This window comes from Bidens hawaiensis, unplaced genomic scaffold, assembly GCF_021521415.1.
Source record: "Bidens hawaiensis isolate Kalapana, Puna unplaced genomic scaffold, B.hawaiensis_p1.1 tig00023637_1, whole genome shotgun sequence".
In the NCBI taxonomy this organism is placed as follows: Eukaryota; Viridiplantae; Streptophyta; class Magnoliopsida; order Asterales; family Asteraceae; genus Bidens; species Bidens hawaiensis.
In genome coordinates, this window is record NW_027493710.1 from 339,004 (window position 1) to 364,710 (window position 25,707).

The window sequence follows — 25,707 nt, forward strand, 5'->3', positions numbered from 1 at the left end:
GTAGGAGGTGAGTAGGACACAAAAACTAAATAAACACGTCCCGCGAATAGTCGAACGGAACGATTTCTACACCCGCGTGATAATCCCGAACCACACAATCGAGCAAAAGCTCTGATACCAATTGTAGGTTCCCAGCCGGATCTACACGAGATATCTCGTTCTACGTAGGTGCGGAATCCCTACGTAAGACGTTACGAGCGTAGAAGACAAAACGATTAAACACGTTACAATAAACACAAACACGTTATATTGTAACCGTAAACACGTGATATCAATCACTGATTACAGGACTCTCTCTAACTCGTTCTCTGAATAATGAACTCGTTGAATAATATTCTCTAAGCCGTAACCTAGACTATATATTCACGACAACTTCGCCTGGCATGTTCAGGCGAAGTTGTCACTAACTTCGCTTAGTTCACAAGTTCACCTGTATCAGCGAACTTGTGAGCTAACTTCGCTTACATACAAACACAAATCCAAACGACTCGATTACAGACACTAGACACTGAACTACTGACATCATGTACCAACAGACGGAAGCGAAGGAAAAGTTCAACAAAAACCTTCAAGACCTTTATGACCATTATTTTCAAATGTATGGTCCAAGCACGAGATCGTCTTTTGTGAAAAAAACAACAACTACTAGGCCGTGCAATGACCCACTTATAAACTTGATGAATGGGATTCGTGAATCGGCATCTAAGAGGCAAAGAGGAAACACACCAATTAGCGAACTTGGTCGATATAGTGGAGCAAACTATGTTGATGGCGCAACGGTCGACGAAATTCGCAATATTGATTTGTTGGCTTGGTGGAAAGGTAAACAAAACGAATTTCCCATTCTATCCGCCATGGCTCGTGATTTGCTTGCCGTACAAGCCTCAACGGTTGCTTCCGAATCTGTTTTTTCTCTTAGTGGGAGGGTGTTATCTATGCGAAGAACAAAATTAACTCCCGAGTCTCTAGAGGTTTGCATTTGCCTAAAGGACCATTTGGATGCGGTGGATCGTGTACAACACAAGGCGAACTTTGAAGACGAAATACCAATAGAGCGTCATATTCATGATGAGGAGACGGAGGACGGGGTTTCTTCCGATAACGAAGACGAGGGTGAAGAAGAGAATGAAGACGAAGAAGAGTTGTAATTATTTGTTTTAGTAAAATTATTTGTAACTTGTTCAACTAATATTTAGTTTTGATTTGTTTAATTATAATTACTTTTGTTACTCATGATTAATTTTTTGTTACTTTTTTAATAACGACGAACATTTTATTTATTTAAAAAATAACTATTACAAACATTATTAAAACATAAACGATACTAAACATAACAACTAAAACTTAAAATACAAAGTCCGTCGTTTTAATCCGGGAATACTTATTTTTGGGTTGTAGAGCCGGACGACTCTCCCACTTCCGTTTTTTTAGCATCCAAACTTCTTTTCTCTCGACAATACTTATTCGTATGTTTTCGTAACGTCGAGTTGGACCATGCTTTAAGAAACTTCGAGCAATATTTGCAACGTGCCAACTTATGTGAGTCGGTCATGAGACACAAATCGTAATGAACCCAAACATCGGGGCATCTTGTTGTTTCGATCACCATAACAACGTCGTCATTAGTTGCCATTTGTTGTCGGTTTAAGGTTAATTGTGGTTTGGAGTGTGTTTTATAGTTTTGGGAGTGGTTTAACAAGTACACAAACAAACCTTGCTATTTAGAGTAAAAAAAAAACCTATTTATAGTTAAAAAACCGGTTCCAACGGTCAAAAACGGCTATATAGCCGTTGGAACCGGTTCCTAACGGCTATAATATTTAATTTTCAAAAAAAACCGGTGGAACCGGTTTTTACGTAAAAACCGGTTCCGGTTCATACCCTACCCGGTTCCTAAAAGTTAGCATATCTGGGCATCGGTTCGGGTCGGGAACCGAACCGGTTCTTGATTAGAACCGGTGCCATTTTACAACCCGGTGTGAAAAAACCGGTTCCGAACCGATTCGGGTTTTCCAGTTGAACCCGATTTGTGCACGTCTACACCGCATACATAAAAACGTCATTCTTCATATTACTTTATACAGTCCACCAATCCATGCATAAAAAATCATGAATGACTCCACATAATCATTACAACAGCATTATGATTTATTATCTAAAAAAATCTTAAAATCACATACTAAAAACTAAGACGTTTATCAAATCACCACTGTGTCCATATTTGGATATTTAAAAACAATTGTAATAAGTCAACACCAAAGGAGGAATTAGGATGGCGGGTTAGATCGGTTGCTTGAGTTTGTTTAGAATATAATAATAATAATTTCTTTATTTTTCTTGGGTAACAAGTTAAGACGTAGTAGTAGTATTATAAATAAATAAATACATCAAGCAGTCTTGTAATAAAAGAAAGAGTCTTACACGATGACTAGCGAGGATTCAGTCCGACGAGCTACGCTGGAACGTCGTATGTTTTATATTCCGTCGTTTAAGATATATGGAGGCGTAGCTGGTCTCTATGATTACGGTCCTCCTGGCTGTGCCGTTAAGTCTAACGTCCTCGCCTTCTGGCGTCAGGTAGGGTAGTGGTTCGCTTTTTGCCTAAAACCAAACTAAAAACCATAATCTGATGCTTACGTGGTTGTCAATAAACATCTATCTGACAGCATTACATGCCAATAATCATACGTTCCTTTTTAAGAAAAATGGTTTTAAATAATATATATGCTCTGTTGCAAACAGTCCTGACAACGGTCCACGTGAGCAACTGCCTAACAAAGTTAACTAGTTGCGGACCGTTGGAAAAAAAAAGCACCTTTAGTTTGGACCGCCACCAACCAAGTGTGAAGTTGAAACTGTTATTTGCCAATAGGACATAGTTGAGATTATTAAAAACCAATTTTCCCATTTATTATTATACATGTGACTATGTGAGTTACAATTTATATAAATTACTTAAAATAATAATTGAAAGTCTATAAGTTCGGTTCGGTTTTTCAGTTTTTGTTACATGCAAAACCAATACCCAACTGTCTGTTTTTGTTTTGGTTCGGTTTTTTCAATTTCATGCATACATGTAGTGTTCAATGCTACAACAGCTAGAACCAGCATGGATTTTGACTCAAAAGGGTAATAAATTGTGTTTTCTAGTGATTAATGAATAAATTACTCTTGAGTCTTGAGTTGAGTATTTGGATTAAATTCTAGTATGAAGCTTTTTTGTGTGTATAGTTAAGATTCCCATCTTTTGGAGATGTTATTGTTACATATAGGTACCTAATTAATATTGTTGCTCAATTTTTTGTTAGCATTTTGTGCTTGAAGAGGACATGCTAGAAGTTGATTGTCCATGCGCAGGGCCGGCTCCGAGAAGTCAAAAATTTTTTTGGGTCAAAGGCGAAATTTTTTTTGGCCTTAAATAAAAGAAACCTTTTTTGGGTTTAAACAATTTTATTTTAGGTGTATGATTTGAGTTGTGCAAAAAAGTTTTGTATAAAAATAAACTTAAAAATGTTTCAAGTAAGACTAGAACCCACAACCTCTTAGTTAGAGGTCATACCACTTTACCACTAGACCAAGCTAATGGTTATTTAATTATGTTGAAACATTGATTATACATATTTTGTTTTATAAAAATACATATAATTTTTTTTTAAAAAAAAAATTCCAGGCCTAGCGGGTGTCGGGCCTATGGCCGTCGACTACCCTGCCTCACCCCTAGGCCGGCCCTGTCCATGCGTGACCCCTGATGTCGTCTTGAAAGCTTCTGGTCATGTGGATAAGTTCACTGACCTTATGGTTAAAGACGACAAGACGGGCAATTGTTACAGAGCTGATCACTTGCTTAAAGATTACTGCAAGGATAAGCTTGAAAATGACCCGACTATGAGTGCTGACAAGGCCGCCGAGTTAAAACATGCTCTTGCGGTTCTTGATGATCTTTCTGGTGAACAACTTGGCGCCAAGATTAAGGAGTATGGTATAGTGGCACCCGATACCAAGAATCCTCTTTCAGATCCTTATCCGTTTAACCTTATGTTTCAGACTCAAATTGGTCCGTCTGGTGCCAGCACCGGGTCAGTCATGTTTTTTTTACAATATCATATCTGAGATGGTTTTACCTTTGTGCGTTATGCAACAATATTTGTTTTCTTGATATTGTTCAGGTATATGCGCCCTGAAACAGCACAAGGTATATTTGTTAACTTCAAAGACTTGTACTATTACAATGGGAACAAGCTTCCCTTTGCTGCTGCTCAAATTGGTCAAGCTTTCAGAAATGAGCTACTTTTCTATCTTGAGTCCAGATTTGTTTGGAAGTTGATGTTTTTGTAGCCTGCATCATCTTTCTAACTCATGCAATGATAAATGTTACATTTATTATTTCCTTACACAACATTTGAGAAGACACATGTGGACCATCTTTTTCTCTTCATTTGGCTGGTCCACATTTGTATCTATAAAATGTTGTAAAAAGTCTCAAGTGTAATATTATGTTACAATATTTTCAAATTAGTATGTGTTTTGACTTTTTCAGATATCTCCTAGACAAGGTCTTCTACGTGTCCGTGAATTCACCCTTGCGGAGATAGAGCACTTTGTGGACCCCGATGACAAATCACACCCAAAGTATTCTCAAGTTTCGGGCCTAGAATTTCTCATGTTCCCAAGGGATGAACAAATGTCAGGCCAATCTGCAAAAAAACTTCGTCTTGGTGAAGCAGTTTCCAAGGTTACTTCTTCCATCTGTTAAAATGAATATTAACTCCGTTTTAACATAATGTCACATAAACACTGTTTCAACTTTCTACAGGGGATTGTGAATAATCAAACACTTGCATACTTCATTGGGAGAGTTTATCTGTTTTTGACACGGTTAGGTATAGACAAAAATCGGTTGCGGTTCAGACAGCATCTTCCAAATGAGATGGCTCATTATGCTGCAGACTGTTGGGATGCTGAAATCGAGTTGTCTTATGGTTGGATTGAGTGTGTTGGGATTGCTGATAGATCTGCATATGACTTGCGCGGACACACAGTTAGTAGCTTGTTATTTAAACGTGCTTTTTTGTTTATTAAATCTCATTTGTATTTTACAGGACAAAAGTGGTGTAGCTCTTGTAGCTCAAGAGAAATTTGCAGAACCAAAAGAAGTGGAGGTAATTATTGTGCTTGTGATATTTATTATTATTTTTTTATAATTTGAACAGCTGCTAATATCTAATTCTTTTCTAGAAATTGGTTATTACACCTGCTAAGAAGGAACTTGGCCTTATTTTCAAGGGTAGTCAAAAGATGGTGGTCGAAGCACTCGAGGTAAAACAATCCATCTTTTACATCACTACTTGCAGAATTAACACTGGAAAGTCGGCATGGTTGTTAACTGTCACTATTATTTAGGAAAAAGTTGCAATAACCTATTGTAAAACAATTATCTCTAGTATAGTATAATTTATAATTTGACCCATACAAAAATATCACATCACATTTATGGACTTCAACCCGTTTTAACTAAAAACTACTGTTCTACATGTTATTACTCAAATACTACACTTTTACAACAAAATAGAAATGTAATGCATATAAAAGGATCATGTCTAAACTATAAAATTAATGATGCTCAGTTTCATATATATATATATATCTGTTAAAATTTGGCATAAAGTACTATATTAGCTTAACGTGTTTGTAGGTCTGACCGAAACTGACCTGAACCTGTTTAAACTAAACCCAAACGCCAAACCCTCAATTCTCGTTAAGTTTGAGTATTAAACGTGTGGTTTTTTAGGCGATGAATGAAAAAGAAGCTTTGGACATGAAGGCTGCTTTAGAAACCAAAGGGGAGGTGGAATTTGAGGTTTGTACTCTTCAAAAAACAGTTATCATAAAGAAACACATGGTGACAGTTGCAAAAGAAATAAAGAAGGAACACCAAAGAGTGTTTACACCTTCTGTGATTGAACCATCTTTTGGCATTGGAAGAATCATTTATTGTCTCTATGAACACCAAAGACCTGGTGATGAACAGCTGAATGTTTTCCGGTTCCTCCCTCATGTGGCCCCCATCAAATGCAGTGTTTTTCCATTGGTTCAAAAGCAGGAATACGAGGAAGTTGCCAAACAGATTTCTAAATCTTTGACCCCAGCCGGGATTTCAAACAAGAAAGATACTACAGGTATGCCATTAGTTTTGTAAGAATATCCTTTTTGGTCGTTTTATGCATTTAAATCTAAAAATAATCACCATATGATATGGAAATTGCGTTTTTTCTACTTGTGGCTTGTTAAAAATAGTTTGAAAATTGCCAGTTCAGTTCCTTTTATAAAAAAAAATAAAAATTTAAATAATAGTTGTATTTTTATATTAAATTGGTTTATCGGTTTTTTTCTGTAACCTCGGTTAACTGACTGAACTGAGCCATTCATAATTTCATATAGTTGCTTTGATACCTGTATTGTATGTTTTATACCACCATTTCATGTAGTTACACAGTCAGTATATATTACCTATCTTTTATATAGTGCGTGGAAGTGTCAAATTCCGACCGACCAACGTTTTGTCTCGAATGAAACATCGTTTATCCCTTTCCAAATTAAACAAGGATGTTCCTCTCCAATCCACCCACACACACACACACACACACACACTAGTTGAGTGCCCGCGCAATGCAGCGGGGTGTGAGCGCAACTCAACATTGAACGTATAGTATGTGTCAGTACATACGTCATCTGCCTGAAATTTGACACGTAACTCGTGCAAAGCCAGTTGCGTGTAATCGAAGATTGAACACGCGTAACCGGCCAGGAATGCACGAAACTGACATTAAAACATGCTTAACCAACACCACACGTGTAATTCATAACGATTGCCGGTGCAGGACGCTATGTTGAGTCCTTACCAAGATTTGGTTATTTGCGTTACGTGGTGCTGAACACGCGTTTATCGGCCCCGGTACATGTAAACATCGACATCTGCATAACCGGTGATGAAAATCAAGAAGCAAACCCGAAATATACAGTAATTTCAAATAAATCACTTTTGTAAACCAACCCGTTTTGGCCCTAAACACGTTCCGACTCGACATCGGTCTGACCTGGCCCCTATCTACTCGAACCCGAACCAAATTAACCATTTTTCTTGTATCGACTTGTTCTGGCCCTAATCCACTTTTACAAATGACCCAAGCTCACCTGACTCGACCTGCTACCAGTTCTACACGGTAATCGCGTAACATGTTAACTTTTTAAAACAAAAAAACTATAGCAATATCATACTCAAATTAAAGAGAATAAAATAGTCGTTTTTATTTTATGATGTAGTTATTTTAAGAAAAATATTAAGGTGTGAAAATATATGGCCGTTAAAAAGTCGAGGGGTAGTTGGTTTTGAATTAGGGGGCATATGTGTAACTATTATCTAAATTTACAAAAAAAAATAGTGAAGTTGAGGGACCAAAGTTATAAGTATATTTAAAGGAATGAAAAAACTTAATTACCCTTAATTTTTATATTTTTGATGCATTGTGTGTTGTACATAAAGCATTGAGTTTGGTACCTTTTAAAATTTAAGAGTGTATTTGATTTTCTCTACTAGTCAATTTTCACAATATTATTCTATAGTACGCCCCTGATTTTGTGGGCATCGGATTGATACTACCTTCGAAAACGTCGTAATCGCTTTCCTCCAAAGTTTTTCCGCTTCCATTTTGAACTTCCACCGTCATTTACTAACATTTCTCCCTTAAGAGTTAAGACCGACACCTTCTTTTTTTTCTTTCTAACACCACCTTTTGCTACCTATTCTAATAACAGAAATCCAAAAAACAACAAACCGTGTTTGTTAAAAAGAATATAATTTCAAATGTTATCATTACGATATTATACTATGTATACTGTTGAAAATTATAAGAAAAAAACTCGAATATGCTTTCACTTTACGAAACAATTTTTAAACCATTTTTACAAATATATGCTTAATAGTTCTATTAAGATCCATTTTTTAAAATCAATTCATTTATTTATTGATTTTTTTTGCAAATTTTTATATAACTTATAAATAGATGATTTAAATCTATCAATTTATTTTTTTGGTTAATTTAGTAAACTATATATATAAATGTTAAAATGTAAGGTTGGTATATACCAATTAGGGGTGCGCATGGGTCGGTTTGGGGCGGTTTTGAGCCAAACCCAAACCATAACCGATGTGTCGGTTAATGAATAACCATAACCATAACCGACCCGTTATGGTGGTTATGGTCAATCGGTTTTGTAGGTTATAGTGAGCGGTTATGGGTCGGTTAACCGTAACAAAAAAAATGTAATTGGTCTTAAAAGTTTGGTACCAATTATTACAAAAAGCAACATGACATAATCTAAGAAAGTATATAATCGTTAATATTAATACCAAATATTAAAAAGAATGACATTATATAATCTAACAATGAAATTCAACTTCATTTGATAAAAAACATTGAACCAAAAACATCAAAAATGATATAATCCAACAACATGCTTGGTGGAAGTTAATCCCAAACATATTGTTGGCTAAATAAACGGGTCGGTTCGGTTATGACGGTTTTGGAATTATCTTTAACCAAAACCGACCCGTATTTGACGGTTTTTAAAATTTCATCAAACCGACCCACCGGCTATGTCGGTTATCGGTTAAATCGGTTCGGTTATGTCGGTTATGTCGGTTATGGTTCGGTTAAACGGTTATGGCGGTTAAGTTGCTCACCCCTAATACCAATTACTTTCATGGGTAAAATTAAAATACAAAGTGCAACAAAAATGAGAAGGGTGAGAAGGAATCTAATTCATTGATCTTAAATTTGGATGGTGGAGATTAATTTAAGAATAAAAATTGATGAAAAATGCACGAAGGTAATAACTCACTTATGATGACTTTCTCTCACCACATGCAAGGCAAATGCCAATTTCTCCATCATTTTAAAACGCTTATAACCTTTTCATACGCTATTTTTTAGAATTTTTTAGCCATAATAACAAGCGTTTTTTATCTTTAATACGAATATTATATTGTTATACAATTTTTTTTTTGTTGTTCATTGTGTTTTTTAACAGAGTTTTTCTATGTATTGTGTTATAAATTTTAGTAATTGTGTTTTACAATTGATACTCATACTAAAGATAAAAATTAAAACAAGATTACATTATTGTGTCTTTATTCTCAACATTTGTCTTTCTACTTATCATTGTGTTTTAGTTATTGTGATCAACATTCACTTAAGTTAAGACAAAGAGTATTATGTTCATTGTGTTTTACGTTCAAGTTATTGTATAATATGCAGATTCCATTTTGTTTTACGTTTCAGGTCATTGTGTTATATGTATTCATCATTGCGTCTTACGTTTCAGGCCATTGTGTTATATGTATTCATTATTGTGTTTTACGTTTCAGGTTATTGTGTAATATGTATTCATCATTGTGTTTTATGTATTAGATAATTCGTTGGTACTTTTCATTATATTTATATATTATTACACAACGGTATCATTAGTATTTAAAAAAACACAATGATCAGCTTAGAGACACAATGTCGAAAAAAAACACATTGACAAACAGAAAGACACAATGGTAAAAAAAGACACAATGACGTAAATGTTTTTTTATTTTTATAAAACAAAATCATACTCATATTAAAGATAAAAAAACGCTTGTTATTATGGTGAATTTTAATTTTAAAAAAATATCGTATGAAAAAGTTATAGCGTTTAAAAATGATGGGGGAATTAACTTGTGACTCGCATGTGAAGAGAGAAAATATGTATTATTACTTTTATACCAATTTTCCTTTAGTCCCTACTTGACACATGTCAATTAATCATGATTTCTTACACTTCTCATTTGTGTTGCACTTTGTAGAACAAGTCAACCCTTACTTTCATATATAACAAAATTTACCATATTTAGTTTCTTGTGCTTATTTTTATTAACTATTGTTTCGTTTTTTTATAGAACTTAAATTTAATTGTTACGGGTCAAAAGTTGGTAAATAGATTGCTTGATACAAGTTAACCGCATTTGGCTTAAAATTTGTTACGGGACAATAAAGGGGGCAATCTGAGTATCTTTAAAAGTTTGAGAATGCAAATAGATTTATCGTCAAATTTGTTACGGGTTCAAAGTTTTGACTTGAAAAATGTCAAACAAATGAGAGTTAGAAATTTATACGTGATTTGGTTTTGAATTAATTTCAAAATTTTTTTGGAAATAATGAAAAGATTTGAGATTTGACAAATTAACTATTTTTTCAACGACTATTAAAATTTTAGAAAAGTGGCGAACACTTTCGACATTCCATCTCCAAGCCTGTCAATGCTTCTAACTTTTATCAAATTTCAAATGTTTGTGTCAGCATTGACTTTTCCTCTAATATCGATCAGAATGTTGTATGTTAAACATGTTATATAAAATTATGTCAAACATTCACAAAATTGAACGTGTTAACATGTTATTTTTATGTGTTGTCATTATGGCAAAATCAAGAATCCCGTCAAACTTATCAAAATATTTTTCATGGTGAGGCTCAGAACAATTATTGTATGAGAAGTCTTCCCCGAAATTGGTTCATAACCAAAATTCTTTCAGTTAAACATATATAATACCGAGAATGAAATTTCCAGTAGATGGAGCGTTCTCGGGTATGTTTTTGCACTTGCATTATTATTTTCTTTATTAAGTTCATTTTTTCTTTTTGAAAAATATCAGTTTGTGGTATAAATAAAATCAATTTATGTACATATATTATAGATACAAGCATATATGTAATACATTTTTCCATATACATTATATGCTTATTGCTCTATTTGTAATTTTACTATTTGGATCATCACGTGTATTACAAGGGTTCTAAAGCTAGTAGTTCTTATAAAATAATTAGAGAACTGCGGTTATCGTCATTGTGGTTTGTTCAAATTTGTTATTTCAGTCCAAAAGTTTAAAATTTGCTATTTTCATCAATAAGGTTTCATTTACCTTGCAATTTTCGTCCATAAGTTTTCGTTCTCATTGCGATTTTTGTCTTTATAGTTTGTTAAAATATGTTATATCAGTCTAAAATATGTTAACGAAAAGGACGAAAATTGCAATAAAGGTGAAACAATAAGGACGAATATAACAAATTTTAAACTTTTAGACTGAAATTGTAAATTTGAACAAATCATAGAGACGAAAACTCTAGTTCACTCTAAAATAATAACCATTCAAAAAATACAAATACAGAAATTTAATTTAAAAAACATAAATAATCTTAAAATAAAAAAATAAAATTATAGATGAAAACTTTTGCGAACACCTTTTCGATTTTCATATGTATTTTTTATGGAAATAAAGACTGATAAATAGTATGGATACTTAAAAAGGGCAATTTTTTTATTATGATATAATATATGTCTGATCACATGTTTAGAACGCGTGTAGTGGATAACCCCCTATGGGAGCGCACAAATGTGGTGCCACACACATAGGGGGTTAATAAAATAGGGATATAAATGATAACCTCAATTCGAATCATGACTCTATTATAAGACAAAGCCTTAAGTCAACTACTTCAAGACGTTTGGATGCTCATGCACTCTTCTGCATACTAATGCAAGTACATTATCTAAGTTTATTGAAAAGGCACATGGATATTACTTCATTGGTTATGCTACATATCGCGTCTACAACAAAGGGGCAAGGGTTATTGTTGGGTCATTCAGCGTTGACTGGCAGGAGCATAATCAAACATATGCTCTCAGTGGACCGATTAGCTCTTTGACTATGACTACATGTTCAACCAGTTTCATATCTTATCCACCAATTTCATCCACCACAAATCCATCCTCCACCACTACACCATCAAATGACCCTATCCACCTCACTAGTGCAATTTCTATAGAGTTGGAGTGTGTCTTAATTTCTGCTGGGACTCCAACCGTCGGAAATGCACCAGCTCCCCCACAAAATACAGTTATTCCTTCGCCACCATCTGCATACACAACTAATGAAGTTTTTATTGAATATGATTTTGATTCTTCATATTTATTAGCTGATAATGTGGACACCATACCGAAGGAATCGACAGTTGATGTTCAACAAAATCCCACTATGACTGAACTCGTTCAATCACTGTCTCCCTCAAACGATGATGTTCCTTCTACTGCTTCTAACTCAACTGACTTAGCTTCTGTTAAGACAATTCATATTCCCAACCTGGACGATTGTTGGGAATTGCACTAGAATATCTGGTTGATCAAACAGATAATGATGTTCCACATGCTGAATTTGTTCATGTAAGTGTTCCACTTATATTTCATCAAATTGATAATTAAACTATGGAATTGCAGACCCCTCAGATGAGAATTTACCAAACTCATCTAATTGATAATATCATCGGCTCTCTGTATGCAGACATTCAGACATACAACAAGTTTGGGGTGATCAACAAGTGTCTCTTCGCATGCTTTATTTCACAAGTCGAACCCAAAGATTACCATCATACCTAAAAAGAAAATTCATGGGTTGAAGCTATGCAGGAAGAGTTGCTGCAGTTCAAGAAATTGAACGTATGGAAGCTTGTCAAAAACCCACAAACAAGCGCCCGATTGGAACTAAATGGGTGTTTAGAAACAAGAAAGATAATAAATGTGTGATTGTGAGAAACAATGCCATGTTGATGGTACAAGGCTTCTCTCATCGAGAGGGTCTTGGTTATGATGAGGTGTATGTCCCGGTTATCAAACTTGAAGCTATTCGAGTCTTCTTAGCTTATGCTTCTCATATGAACTACAGTGTCTATCAAATGGATGTCAAAAATGTTTTTATGTATGGTCAGATGTAAGGCCTCGTTACCGGTGTCCTACATTGGACGTTGGATTTACTCATAAACACAGTTCTGAATATCAGAGTTGATTAAAAACTTTCGCGGAAATAATTAAAACTAAAATCATTCTTTACAAACATCCATATTTGTTCTTTTAAAACATAACTTAAATTATAGTATCAAAACATCATGACAAATCTTCAGATGCCAGCCTCGTCCAGTCCTTCCATGTGTCCCCCTCCTCAAGCTAAATGTTTCAATCTATTCACCTGCGTGCATACTAAAAGTCAGCTACGCTGAGTGAGTTCTAGTTAATACAAGTAACATACAATACGTTCTTATATTACATACTTGACTTCTTTACTTTCTTTCATACATACGTAAGTATATATTTTCATTCTTACTTTCATACTTTCCTTCTTTCGTACTACATATTTTATCTTTCTTTACAAACATACTTATACGTTTTAAAGAGCTTTTTTCCCTATAACCTCACAGATATTATTAGGGTCTGCCACCCTTAAAGAGCCTCTCGCCCTATAACCTCACAGATATTATTAGGGTCTGCCACCCTCCTTCACAGATATTATTAGGGTCTGCCACCTTTCTTCACAGATATTTTTAGGGTCTGCCACCCTTTACCGTCAATTCCTTTATATCGTACTTTCCTTTTTCTTTTTATAAATTTTATATACTTTCTTACATACTCATTAATCTATAACATACATTCAACATATATAAACAATCACATCTTTAAACTATCTCCTAACAGTACACACAATATCCGAAGATCATTCATGTACCGCCAAGCATTCATTCATAACCTTCACATATATCATACTAGGCATACACTTACCACTTAAGGTAAGTGTATTAACTAATCAAATTGAGTATGCACACAACCCCGAAAACATAACAAGGAATGTGGCTAGAAACTCACATGGATCCTATTACGCTCTCCATTAATCGTTATTCCCTTCTTTAACTGATCCCGGCTAACTTTTAAATATATATTTGTTAATTAACCGTATAATTAATTAAGTTGGTATTTTAGTTAACCAACGTATTTTCTAAGTTGGGCTTGTTTGTTTAGCTTAAGATGATGGGCTAGTTTTGTTTTAACTTGGAATATGGGCTTAGCATCTTGGCTAGGTCAAACCCACTGTCCAGTATAGCATCTGGGAATCAGGCCCAAAGTCCACCACAAGACACTAAATGGCCGAGATCTCAAGGACAGAGAACCATGTTGACCGAGAACCCATGTTTGACCGAAATCCCATTCTTGACCAAAAACCCCTATTTGACTGAGAACCCTCGTGTTTAACCAAGAACTCTCTTGTTTGACCGTGAACCCTCGTGTTTGACCGAGAACTCAGGTCTGATCATATTTTTCTATCTTTTCACCCTTTTCTCAGCTCAGGCACCCATTTCATTAGTTTTCTTACAACCATTTCTACTATTCTTAACTGTTTGCACTCCATATTATTTTGTCATCAAGATCTAACCTATTTTAGGTATCAAGCTCAAACCTTTACGGATTTAAAACGTTCTAGGCTAGATATAGGGTTTCTTTTATGTAGGTTCCCAGCCGGATCACACAGGAATATCTCGTAACACGAGGGTGCGGAATCCCTACGTAATACGATACGAGCGTAAGATAGATAATACGTTGAACCGATAAAACAAACTCACGGCACAATACTAATAAACTCGATTGTATTGCAACACTTCAACACGTGATATCAATAATCACTAACACACGTTTGGAAAAACTCGCTCACGATAAGCCGAAGTGGAGGTTTAAATAGACCTCGACAACTTCGCCTAACATACTAGGCGAAGTTGTCATAACTTCGCTTATTCTCCAAGTTCGCCTACATCTCAGGCGAACTTATACAAAACAATATTCAAAACCAAACAAACAATCTAAAACGATTACAGACACATACAAAACACAAGATACTGAACTACTGACATTATGCACCAACAGACTCCCCCTTGGCAGTAGCTTCATATCTCTATCTTCATTCTCGTGTCTAGTAATCCCAAAAATCTCGTGCCACCCGTCTTCAAGTATGAACGCCCTGTCTTACACAGACAGAGACCACCCCCTGGTACTTCTTGGCTTCATCTTTCCACGCAGGAATGTAGAATATCTTCTTATCATTTAGTACATGCAAATCAGCTTGAGACAAATTTACCAAGCGCATGGGATCATACACTCTTAGAATCTCCTGTTCGTCCTCATCTTCCATAACAGCTTTAGCTGTTTGACTATCAACGTACCACCACTTGAGACTCTTTAAAACATCCTTGGGTATTATCTTCATCGGCACTTCTTTCAAACACCGAATCGGCTTATATTTCATCACCATCCAAGGTTTGCCATCAGCTCGCATTCCCCTTTCCTTATCTTCAACTAACTTCCCTTTCTAAGGCTTTAACAACTCAAACTTCTTCTCTTTCACGCTTTCTTTCCACACGATCTTCCCAATTATTCTAGCCATATTGTCATCACTCCTATTAATCAATCTCAATTTAGCCAAATCCTTCACCTCACACTCAGGCAAGGTATTGAGCGATCTCAAAGTCCTCTTAAAATACTGAATCCCATCAAAGCGTTTAATCACAAATAACTTTAACTGCTCATCATACAGCCAGCAAATAATACCTTTCTTCGACTCAGCATACCCCTTGATATTGTAACTCTTTTTGAACATTGTTGGAACCGCTGGCTTCTTTGTCTTAACAAACCACTGAGCATAGCCTTCTTTCCATCTCGGCTGTTCTTCCCACTCAGACTCATCTGACACATCCATATCTAGACTCACATTCACCTTGTCAACATCTGGAATATCATGTTCTACACTATCATCCACAATTTCACCTTCTTCTATCTCACTATCAATCACAATCTGTTCTCCTATCTTTTCAATCTCATCAACAGTTAACACATCATCTGTTAAATCATCATCATCACCCAACATTTCCTCATCATCAACAACAACGACATTCTCACCACCTGATCCACCTGATGTACCAGTTGACTCCCCCTGAGATGTGGAAGTCCCAAGAGTTTGTTCAGTTCTTGGCAACTCACCACCTGCACCTTTCGATGCATTGGGATCATCGTCTCTATCTTGTCTCTTCTTGGTTCTCAACTCGTCGCCCTTGCAGCTCGTCTCCCCCTGAGATGCTAAGAACTCTTTAAGGGCATCAAATAATTTACCCTGTTCAACAAGGAGGGACGACTGTAACTGGTTCTCTGCCACAAGTCTCTGGATGGCATGAGTTTGGATGAGATTGACTGTTCAGCAACCACCCGTTCAAGAGCTGCTATCCTCTCGGAATCTGATAAAGTAGCATCAAAATCAAACCTTATGTGAGAAATGTCTTAAGCATACGGTGGAGGAATGCCCAAGCTAGCTGGAATATCAGAAGTAGTCTGAAAAGTAACTACGGGTGGTATTGAAACAGGCATCCCCGCAGTAGCAACCAACGTTGACTCAACAAATCTTGCAACAACCTCCGATGGAGTGACAGTAGGAGGTGGCAAAGAGACTATCTCCGGTGCTGTAAATTGAAACGTGGTCGGAGGAACACCAAAGGATGACGATGTGGTCACCACGGGAACACTTGAGGTAATCGGTACTGTCACAGTCATAGAAGCAGGAACCATAGTCATAACAGATAACGAGGGTGGAGAGAAATGAACCACCCTTGAGCTTTCACCAAATCCTGAACTTTCACCAGCTCTGACCTTCTTCGATATTCGTACCAACTTGTCTAACTCCTCCTCATAGTCAGATTCACTGTCATCCGAGTCTTTCTTTCTCTTGCCATGTATTCTTTCTTGTCTGACCAGAATCTGTTGTGCTTCAGCAATATCTTCAGTGGAGGAGTCAGAGTCGGTTCTCTCAGAATCCGCCACAGACGTAGCGACCATAGAAATATTCACACCAGATGCCTCAGCTACTGGGGCTCGAACCTCAGCAGCTGGATCAATTTGTTCCATGTCAAAGAACCCTTTCCCTCCAAAGGCGACTTCAAGATCGACCTGTTCTACCGGAGCTGCAACAGGATCAGCAGGAAGTGCTTGCTGTACCACAGGTGGTGGTTGAACCACATGAGGTGGTTGAGGAACATTAGTCTGTTGCGGTGCCGGGTCACGAAATTCATCTCCTGGAGGAGCAATATGAGCAGGATTCACCAAATAACCAAACAAAGCAGTGTGCCGCGGACGAAGTTCTGGTTTGCTACGAGCACTTGATGACCTACATTGCGCAAAAATCATCTTACTTACACTTTCAACATAACGGATAGGACGTCGTTGAGGCAGCGTAGGGGCTACGTGATTCAGAATCATCTGTAGGAATCTCGGGTACATCAAAAATCTTTCCCTGGTGACCGCGCGTCTCTGACGATCAATTTCATAAAACACCATCTGACTAAAGCTGTAGGGCTTGTTGTAAGTCAGGGCAGTCAATGCAGATTGCATCGTTTCCCCCATACTGTCTGTACCAGCTTTATGACCCGACATGCACACTATCATCACGTGCATCAGAAACCGCCACTGATCTAATAAAAATCCCTTTCTCCGTTGAGTGTCACCTAACGGACCCGAATAACCCATACGCAGAAACGCATCATATCTGAATGGAGCTGGAAAATCTGTTGGATCATTTGTAGTTTCAACCCCGAACTGTAAAGCGACCCTTATTTGATCTGCCGAGAACTGTACCACTTGATTGTTCACTGTAGCGCGCATAACCGGAGGATCAAGTCTACAGTCATATTCTACCGTTCGCCAAAAGTCTTCGATATTTGGTAGTGAAATGGGGAGAGTAGTCGTGATGGTGTGAAAAATACGTGAGCGAACGAGGAATGAAATGATCTCACGATAGTCGTCTATACCACTAGCATCCGGATCCAAAGTGATATACATGTTGTGACCTGGAAAGAATTGTCGGTTGTTGTCACCACCTTCGTCACCACCAGCACCACCAGTCCCTGTCACAGCAGCCATATCTGCACAACAAACGGTCTAAGTTAGAACATTGACGTAGCAGATCATAACTTCACCTATTACCATGAGCAAAGTTATGAAATCTTTTATATTTAACTTCGCAGAACCCAACTTCGCCTGAGAACAAACCAGAAAACTTAAACAAAATATTCTTGAGGAGGCGAAGTTAAACATATGGCGAAGTTGAGTACAACTTCGCCTAAACCCTAACTTCGCCTCCATCTGAATCGTCGTATTACGGAGATCCGATCATGGTTTTGTTTGGTAGTATTTGAGAATGAAAACATGAAAATATTGTTCAATTGAGATCTAGAAGAACAAATGGGTTACAAACACAGTAAAAACAGATAGTTTATCGAGTGTTTAAAGGGTTGCACAAACTATGTCACAAATCGGATCACCAAGGCTTCTGATTATCACCATTAATATGAATTACAGGTTAAACCGATCCTACACACCTTTATCACGGACAAAAAAACAGATAATAATGAGGTTTCGATTCAAGGTATAAGTTCGCCGAGGGTTAGAGGTTTGTGGGTATAAGTTCGCTGAAGTTGTCGATGGTTAGAGTTTGAAGATACTTTGACTCGTTTGACCACTGAACCCCTCTTATAGTTAGAAGCAACCACATAGGCGAAGTTGTGTTAAGTTCGCTCATCTGTTAAGTTCGCCCAATATTAACTTCGCCTATAGTCAACCTGGTGGTTAACTTCGCCTATTAGATTACCAATTAACTTCGCCTATAGTCAATTTACAAATAGAACCTTATAAAATTAATCAAAATGCAACACACTTTTAAAATCCTCCGTTAAAAATTTAAACTTTACGATCAAAGAACCAAGTAACCAAGTTTTAAACCATAAGACAGAATAGGCAATGAAAATTTTAGTAATAAAATAAACGGGATCAAATTTCAGTCTTGACGAGAACCTGCATGTTTTGGAAAAGATCTGAACAGGAATCATACTAATTAAGTGGCTGTCACATAGATCCATGTTCAGCGGTATTATGACTTAAAGAAACAGGTTGTAAGCAGGTATAAAACTTAGTATGGTTTTCATCGCGTCTGTGATACGGATTAGGTTCAATTAAGCTCAAACTTTAGATGGACATCACATGAGAGATTGTGATGCCTCCTATCTATTCTCAAAGCGTATTTTGCTTTCCCCATGTCTCCCGGAGTTGACTTCGACCCGAGTTGACTTCGACCCGTTGAGACGGTCTATAGTCAACTTTCGTGGTCAACCGGTCGGGACTATTGCGGCACTTGATAATTCTGAAGAGGAACTTAACTATGATCGGGTTTTCGTACGTGACTTCGTCCCTAGCGCATTAGCTTTCTTGATGAATGGTGAGCCAGATATAGTAAAAAACTTTCTTTTAAAAACCGTTTTCCTCTAATCCCGAGAAAAAAAGGTGGACAATTTCAAGCTCGGTGAAGGAGTCATGCCTGCAAGTTTTAAAGTGCTTCATAACACGGTTAGGAACACCGAGACCATATTGGCAGATTATGGTGAAAGTGCCATTGGTCGGGTGGCCCCGGTTGACTCGGGCTTTTGGTGGATTATTTTGCTTCGGGCGTATACAAAGTCAACGGGTGATAGTACGTTGGCGGAAAGGCCCGAGATGCAACGGGGGATTCGGCTTATTATGACGTTGTGTTTGTCTGAAGGGTTTGATACGTTTCCGACTTTGCTTTATGCTGACGGGTGTTGTATGGTTGATCGTAGAATGGGCGTGTACGGGTACCCGATCGAGATCCAAGCATTATTCTTCATGGCGCTTAGATGCGCACTATCACTTCTAAAACGTGATAATGAGGGCAACGACTGCATTGACCGAATAGTCAAACGCCTCCACGCGTTAAGCTTCCACATGCGAAGCTACTTCTGGCTGGACATAAAACAACTAAACGACATCTACCGCTACAAAACCGAAGAGTACTCACACACAGCAGTCAACAAATTTAATGTTTATCCCGACTCCCTTCCCGAATGGGTTTTCCATTTTATGCCGACACGTGGCGGGTACTTTATTGGGAATGTTAGTCCTGCCAAAATGGATTTCAGGTGGTTTTGTTTGGGGAATTGTGTCGCTATTTTGTCATCTTTAGCGACGCCAGAACAGAGTTCGGCTATTATGAATCTTATTGAGTCGCGGTGGCAAGAACTTGTGGGTGAAATGCCGTTGAAGATATGCTATCCAGCAATGGAGAATCATGAGTGGAGGATTGTGGCGGGTTGTGAACCAAAAAACACTGGTTGGAGTTATCATAATGGCGGATCTTGGCCAGTTCTCCTATGGCTTCTAATGGCCGCATGCATCAACGCAGGAAGACCACAAATTGCAAAACGAGCCACGGAGTTAGCCGAAACCCGATTGTTAATAGACGGGTGGCCTGAATATTATGACGGAAAGCTCGGACGGTTCATAGGAAAACAAGCGCGCAAGAATCAAACATGGTCCATAGCCGGTTACTTGGTGGCCAAAATGATGCTTGAAGATCCGTCTCATTTGGGAATGATATCACTCGAGGAGGATAAACAAATGAAGCCTCAAATGAAAAGATCAGCTTCATGTTGATTATTACTATTAATAATATAAATATATATATATATATATATATATATATATATATATATATATATATATATATATTATTGTGCTATGTTTCCTGGATTTCTGATTTTTGTACTATACTCATTCCCACATATTTGGGTGTGTTGATGCATGGAAGCATGCATGCATGCAATTTGATGAAATTTTGTAAGCGATTTGGTGATTTTGATTTGAATAATGTTTGAGAAAAAAAAAGATCAAAACCGAAAGGGAAACTTTTTCCTTTAACAGCGGACCGTAACTCAAAAGAATGTACCATTTGAAATAGTAGATCGAAAGTTTTGTTCCTGTTCGTTGCAGAAAGAAAAACACGCAGTAAGCAAGTTTTGTTTCGGTTGTTGTGAAACAACCAAGTATGAGAAGAAGAAACAAGACAACAATGGTCGGTTAGTTTTTTAGCAACAGATTCAAGAAGTTTTGGAGCCTGTTGCGATGACGCAAGAGTACCGAGTGGCAGTTGTATAGGGCTACCAAAACGAGTTTAGCAAGACGATATAATGGCAACAATAGGCAAGTGTGAATCAAGATTCTGTATGAATCTAAATGCAAGATAGCATATGATCAGACCCATGTTGTGTGGTTCGTGTAGCAAGAACCGAGTCACGTGTGGTTAGTAGCAAGTAGCAAGATCGGACGTTGTGTTCGAATAGCAAGTCGGCAAGAGCAGATTCGAAGCAAGCAAGTAAGAATGAATTCAAATCAAGCAAGAACACAGGTAGTTTAGCAAGAAAACCGAGTTCGGTTTCAGCAAGAAAACAGTGTTCGGTTTTAGCTATAAAAGCAAGGAAGAACGCAAGCATGAATGAAGCAAGAACCGAGATCAAGATTATGGGGTGAATGTTGGATAATCTTGACGAGTCGACGGGTACGGGTCGACATGTACGGGTCAGAGAATGGGTCGTCAGCAGCTAATGGATCACATGTGAAAAAAGAAGTCTTGTGTTGACCGAGTTTGTTGGAAGTGGAAGTCATGGTAGCGAAAGTTGGGTTTGTTCTAGAAAAATAGGAGAAAGTGGGTTATAATTTATTATAAGTAGAGTATTAGTTGACGTATTTTATCTCTACGGAATCATTATTATATCAGTGTATTTCTCTTTGAAAGTTAATATATTAGAAAGTGTACGTGAATTGTGTGTGTTAACCTGGGCCTGAACCAACATTTGGTATCAGATCAGGTGAAGACCGGAGACGTCGTTTTGAGAGTCGGTGGCGAGAAATGTTCACAGCCTTAGGCTGTAGGGCTGGAGAACGAAAAGAAAGAAGGAAGAGGTGATTTAATCGCTAGAAAGAAAGGGCTGATCTAGGTCAGCGAAACAGAAAGAAAGAAGAACGGCTGATTGAAATCAGCGAAGTAAGAAGAAAGAAGTCACGGTGTGAGAAAGAAGAGCCGTCGCCAGAAAGAATGAGAAAGAAGACCATAGCAGCGCCGCGAGAAAGAGAAAGAAGACAGTGGCTGTTGTCGACCAAACTGAAAGAAAGTAAGACCGAAAGAGACCGTCGCCGAAGAGGAGATACCGGCGTAAGAAAGACCGTTTCCTGAGAAGAAGAATGGAAGTCGTGACAGACCGAACGACGTGACTGAAGACCGAATCCGTTCTCTTCACCGGAAAGAAAGACCGAAGTAGGTAACCGAGACCAGCGGTTTCCTTAGAAAGAGAGGCCGATAAGCTGCAATAAAGACTAGCTTTAACTAGACCGAGACCGAAGGAGGCGAACGTGTCGTCTGAGAAAGAAAAGATCCGAACAGGAATCATACTAATTAAGTGGCTGTCACATAGATCCATGTTCAGCGGTATTATGACTTAAAGAAACAAGTTGTAAACAGGTATAAAACTTAGTATGGTTTTCATCGCGTCTGTGATACGGATTAGGTTTAATTAAGCTTAAACTTTAGATGGACATCACATGAGAGATTGTGATGCCTCCTATCTATTCTCAAAGCATATTTTGCTTTCCCCATATCACCCCGAGTTGACTTCGACCCGTAGTGTCTGATTAAACAGTAAGCACACATCGATCTTTAGAGTCTTCTTCCCGTTCCTTTTTTTATGAAATATTCTCTCTTGCCTCTTTCTTGATATTTGAAACAACATAAGCTTTAGAAGGCTTAACAATATACATGTTTATTATTATTATTATTATTATTATTTTTATTAATAAAGACATTAATACAGCTTCAAATTGTAAACAACTGCAAGTCCCGAATCTGGATCACTGCAGGTAGTTGACACTATCTTCTCGGGAATCAGAACACTCACGGGCTCGTGTATGACTGGGTAATCACTTTTCTGCCTATCATTCGGAAAGATGTACATGGAGACATGCACAACTCAGAATGATTCTCCACATTAAATCGAGAAGATTTAGTTTGTATCACTTCTACTTTTACGTACCATAGAAAGCTACCGTAACATACAATGACTGTTCTTGAGTCCTTTAGGCCTAATAACTTCACCAGTTAAGCACAAAAAAACGGTTTTCTATCACTTTTCAAGTTTGGATCAATTTTCTTTTAAACATTGTATTGAAACTTCTTATGAAGTTATAGACTTGAAAAATTATATCATCTCCCAAAAAAAAATTTTAAATTCTATCGCCCCGATCAAGTCAAAGTCTTCAGGTAAACGGCTATCCTGAAGATCCAATGGATCAGCTGGACTAACCACATACGAGTATGTGTCATTCTAACTAAGTATGAACGACTATTTTTCAGCGAAAGAATAAAAGCCTATCATAAACCGCCCCGGTCACTTTCAGTCATCTGGTTAATGGTTATCCTCATAATCTACAAGTAGAAGTAAGGACCAAACATATCCGAAGATATGTCCTTCAAACTTAAGCAACTGACATAATTTTAAGCGATAGTGATTTTTTTTAATAAACCAGGTTACTCGGGATGGATCATCCCATTAAGCTCAACAAGATTTTGAAAACGGGATCGGTCAAACGCTTTAGTAAAAAGGTCGTCAAAATTATCCAAAGAATCAACCTTTTCAAGCACAATTAATTTCTTCTCAGCACAATCCCGTATAAAATGATGACGAATGTCAATATGTTTAGTTTTGCTGTGTTTGACGGGATTGTTAGTTACTGAGATTGCAGCAGTGTTATCAATGCAAATAGGAGTTTGAGTGAAATTCAGACCATAATCGCGCAATTGCTGTTGTTTCCATAGAACCTGGGAGCAGCAGTTTGATGCTGCCATGTACTCTGCTTCGCAGGTTGAAATGGCTACTGAGGTCTGCTTCTTGCACTGCCAAGACACCAATCTTTCTCCGAGAAACTGACACCCACCCGTTGTTGACTTCCTGTTCTGATTGTAACCTCCATAGTCAGAATCTGTGTAAGCTACCAAATCTAGTTCTCCCCCTTTCGTGTACCACAATCCCAACTTAGGCTTGCCTTTGAGATACCGCAAGATTCTCTTCACTCCCTTCACTTGAGATTCCTTCGGGCTTGCCTGAAAACGAGCACAAAGACAAACTGCAAACATAATGTCAGGTCTAGATGCAGTTAGATACATTAAAGAACCTATGATTGCTCGATATTGGGTGGGATCAACGTCTTCATCAATGTCAGAATCAGCACCCAGTTTTTGGTTGACGCAAACTGGAGTGTCAAATGGAGTGATGAGGCTTTTTGTGTTGCTTTCCTTTCTTACACGACAAGCATTGATCTTCAAAGTTAAAATTCTTTAAGGGAACTCCAAGTACCAGCCCATTCTTGACAATGTAATTCAATTTGCGAAGATGTATATGTCCCATTCTTCGATGCCATATCTCTGACTCAGACTCAGTTGCCTTTGACAGAAGACATGACTCTTCTGTTGTCATCTTAGTTGACCTCATATCCATTACATACGTGTTCTTTTCTTGTGGAGCTTTCATCACCACCCAGGCCTCTGGTATCTTGAAACCAGGATAAAGAATGATTGCCTCATTTGTAGTAAAATGCACCGTGTATTCTTTGTCACAAATCTGAGATACACTCAACAAGTTATGCTTCAACTCTTCCACAAAATTCACCTTCTCTAACTTCATTCTTCCAGTCGTCACAGTTCCAGTACCACTGATTCTACCTCCACTCTCTCCAGCGAAACTAACCCTTCCTCCTTGAACAGATTTCCCGTCACGTAACAATTTCTTGTTACCAGTCATGTGCCGGGAACATCCACTGTCAACAACCCACATATTGTTTACAGCCCTATTTGACTGTTCCTGCACAATTAAAGAAATAGATTAAAATATGGGGACCCAAGACCTACTGGTCTTGGGTCGATTAAATCTGTTGACCGGCATCCAGTACTTTGGTTGCCCAAAGTCAGTTTGAGGATGGTTTCTGTAAGTTCTGAAAGGAAACCTTCTAGAGGACTGGCTATGAGGCCATCCAAACCTTAGTGAATTAACTGAATTATAATTGTTGGTTTGGTAGTTGACTGGGAAAAAATGAGACTGATTTCTTTGAAATCTTGGATTAGTCCAATGACTGAAATTTGGTGTGTTCACATTCTGACCAGTATTATAATTAGTATTCGTTTTATTCTCAGTTTTCGGAGGCCTCATACCTTTAAATTTTCTCTGTTTTAGAGGACAATCAACAATAAGGTGTCCTACTTTATTGCATCTGAAACAACTTCTGTTTTGAACTTTTCTCTCAATAGTTGTTGCAGATGTCGAGGTTGCATTACTACCCGTTTGTCTAACATATGGTGGGACGAACGGATTTAGGGAAGAATTCTTTTCATCGGGCTTATATTCCTCCCCACGTTTTAGTAACACTACCTCTTCTTTTATCTCACCCAATTCGGATGACTTGTCCGAATTTGATGAGACAGAGCTAGGGACAGAAATCGCAACATTAGAACTTGACTTACTCGTTTCGCTTTTATTAACTTCAGTTTCTTTAGTAGAAATTTTGATTGGAACTGTCTGACTAATCTCAACATTTGCAGATTGCTGATTACTAGGATCATAAGTATAGTTATTGTTATACGGTGGTGGAACTTCAAAAAATCCAATTCCTCCTTTGTTAACCGGGGAACGTTGAACACTTATGATGTGATCTAGCATTGCTGAAGAATTTCTAAATTGTTCAATTTTTCTGTTTAGTTCCACCACTTTTACCTGGTAATCAGCTATCTTTTTATCTTTTTCAGCAATTAGTTTGGTTTTTTCTTCTAACACTTCATAACTAAGATCAATTACTTGTATTTTTTCAGCTAGACTGGCTTTA

At 37.5% G+C, this 25,707-nt stretch overlaps 1 protein-coding gene and 1 pseudogene across 1 annotated transcript; both read left to right on the top strand.

Moving 5' to 3' along the window:
- The first annotated feature begins 3,690 nt into the window (after window positions 1-3,690).
- Window positions 3,691-12,247, top strand: LOC143567790 (glycine--tRNA ligase, mitochondrial 1-like). The gene is made up of 9 exons (XM_077054104.1): window positions 3,691-4,076; window positions 4,167-4,282; window positions 4,536-4,732; window positions 4,814-5,038; window positions 5,100-5,159; window positions 5,236-5,316; window positions 5,789-6,176; window positions 9,468-9,478; window positions 11,648-12,247. The coding sequence occupies exons 1-9, from the start codon at window positions 3,691-3,693 to the stop codon at window positions 12,245-12,247; spliced, it is 2,064 nt and encodes a 687-aa protein (XP_076910219.1).
- A 328-nt stretch (window positions 12,248-12,575) lies between these two features.
- Window positions 12,576-20,466, top strand: LOC143567791 (putative alkaline/neutral invertase F pseudogene; annotated as a pseudogene).
- Window positions 20,467-25,707: the final 5,241 nt, after the last annotated feature.

What these genes read in the sequence shown, in the direction of transcription:
- LOC143567790 (XM_077054104.1), top strand. Translation starts at nt 3,691, where the DNA reads ATGGCCGTCGACTACCCTGCCTCACCCCTAGGCCGGCCCTGTCCATGC. An exon ending in TTGGTGAAGCAGTTTCCAAG is followed by an intron (nt 4,733 to 4,813) that starts GTTACTTCTTCC and finishes AACTTTCTACAG; the next exon opens with GGGATTGTGAATAATCAAAC. An exon ending in ATGACTTGCGCGGACACACA is followed by an intron (nt 5,039 to 5,099) that starts GTTAGTAGCTTG and finishes TGTATTTTACAG; the next exon opens with GACAAAAGTGGTGTAGCTCT.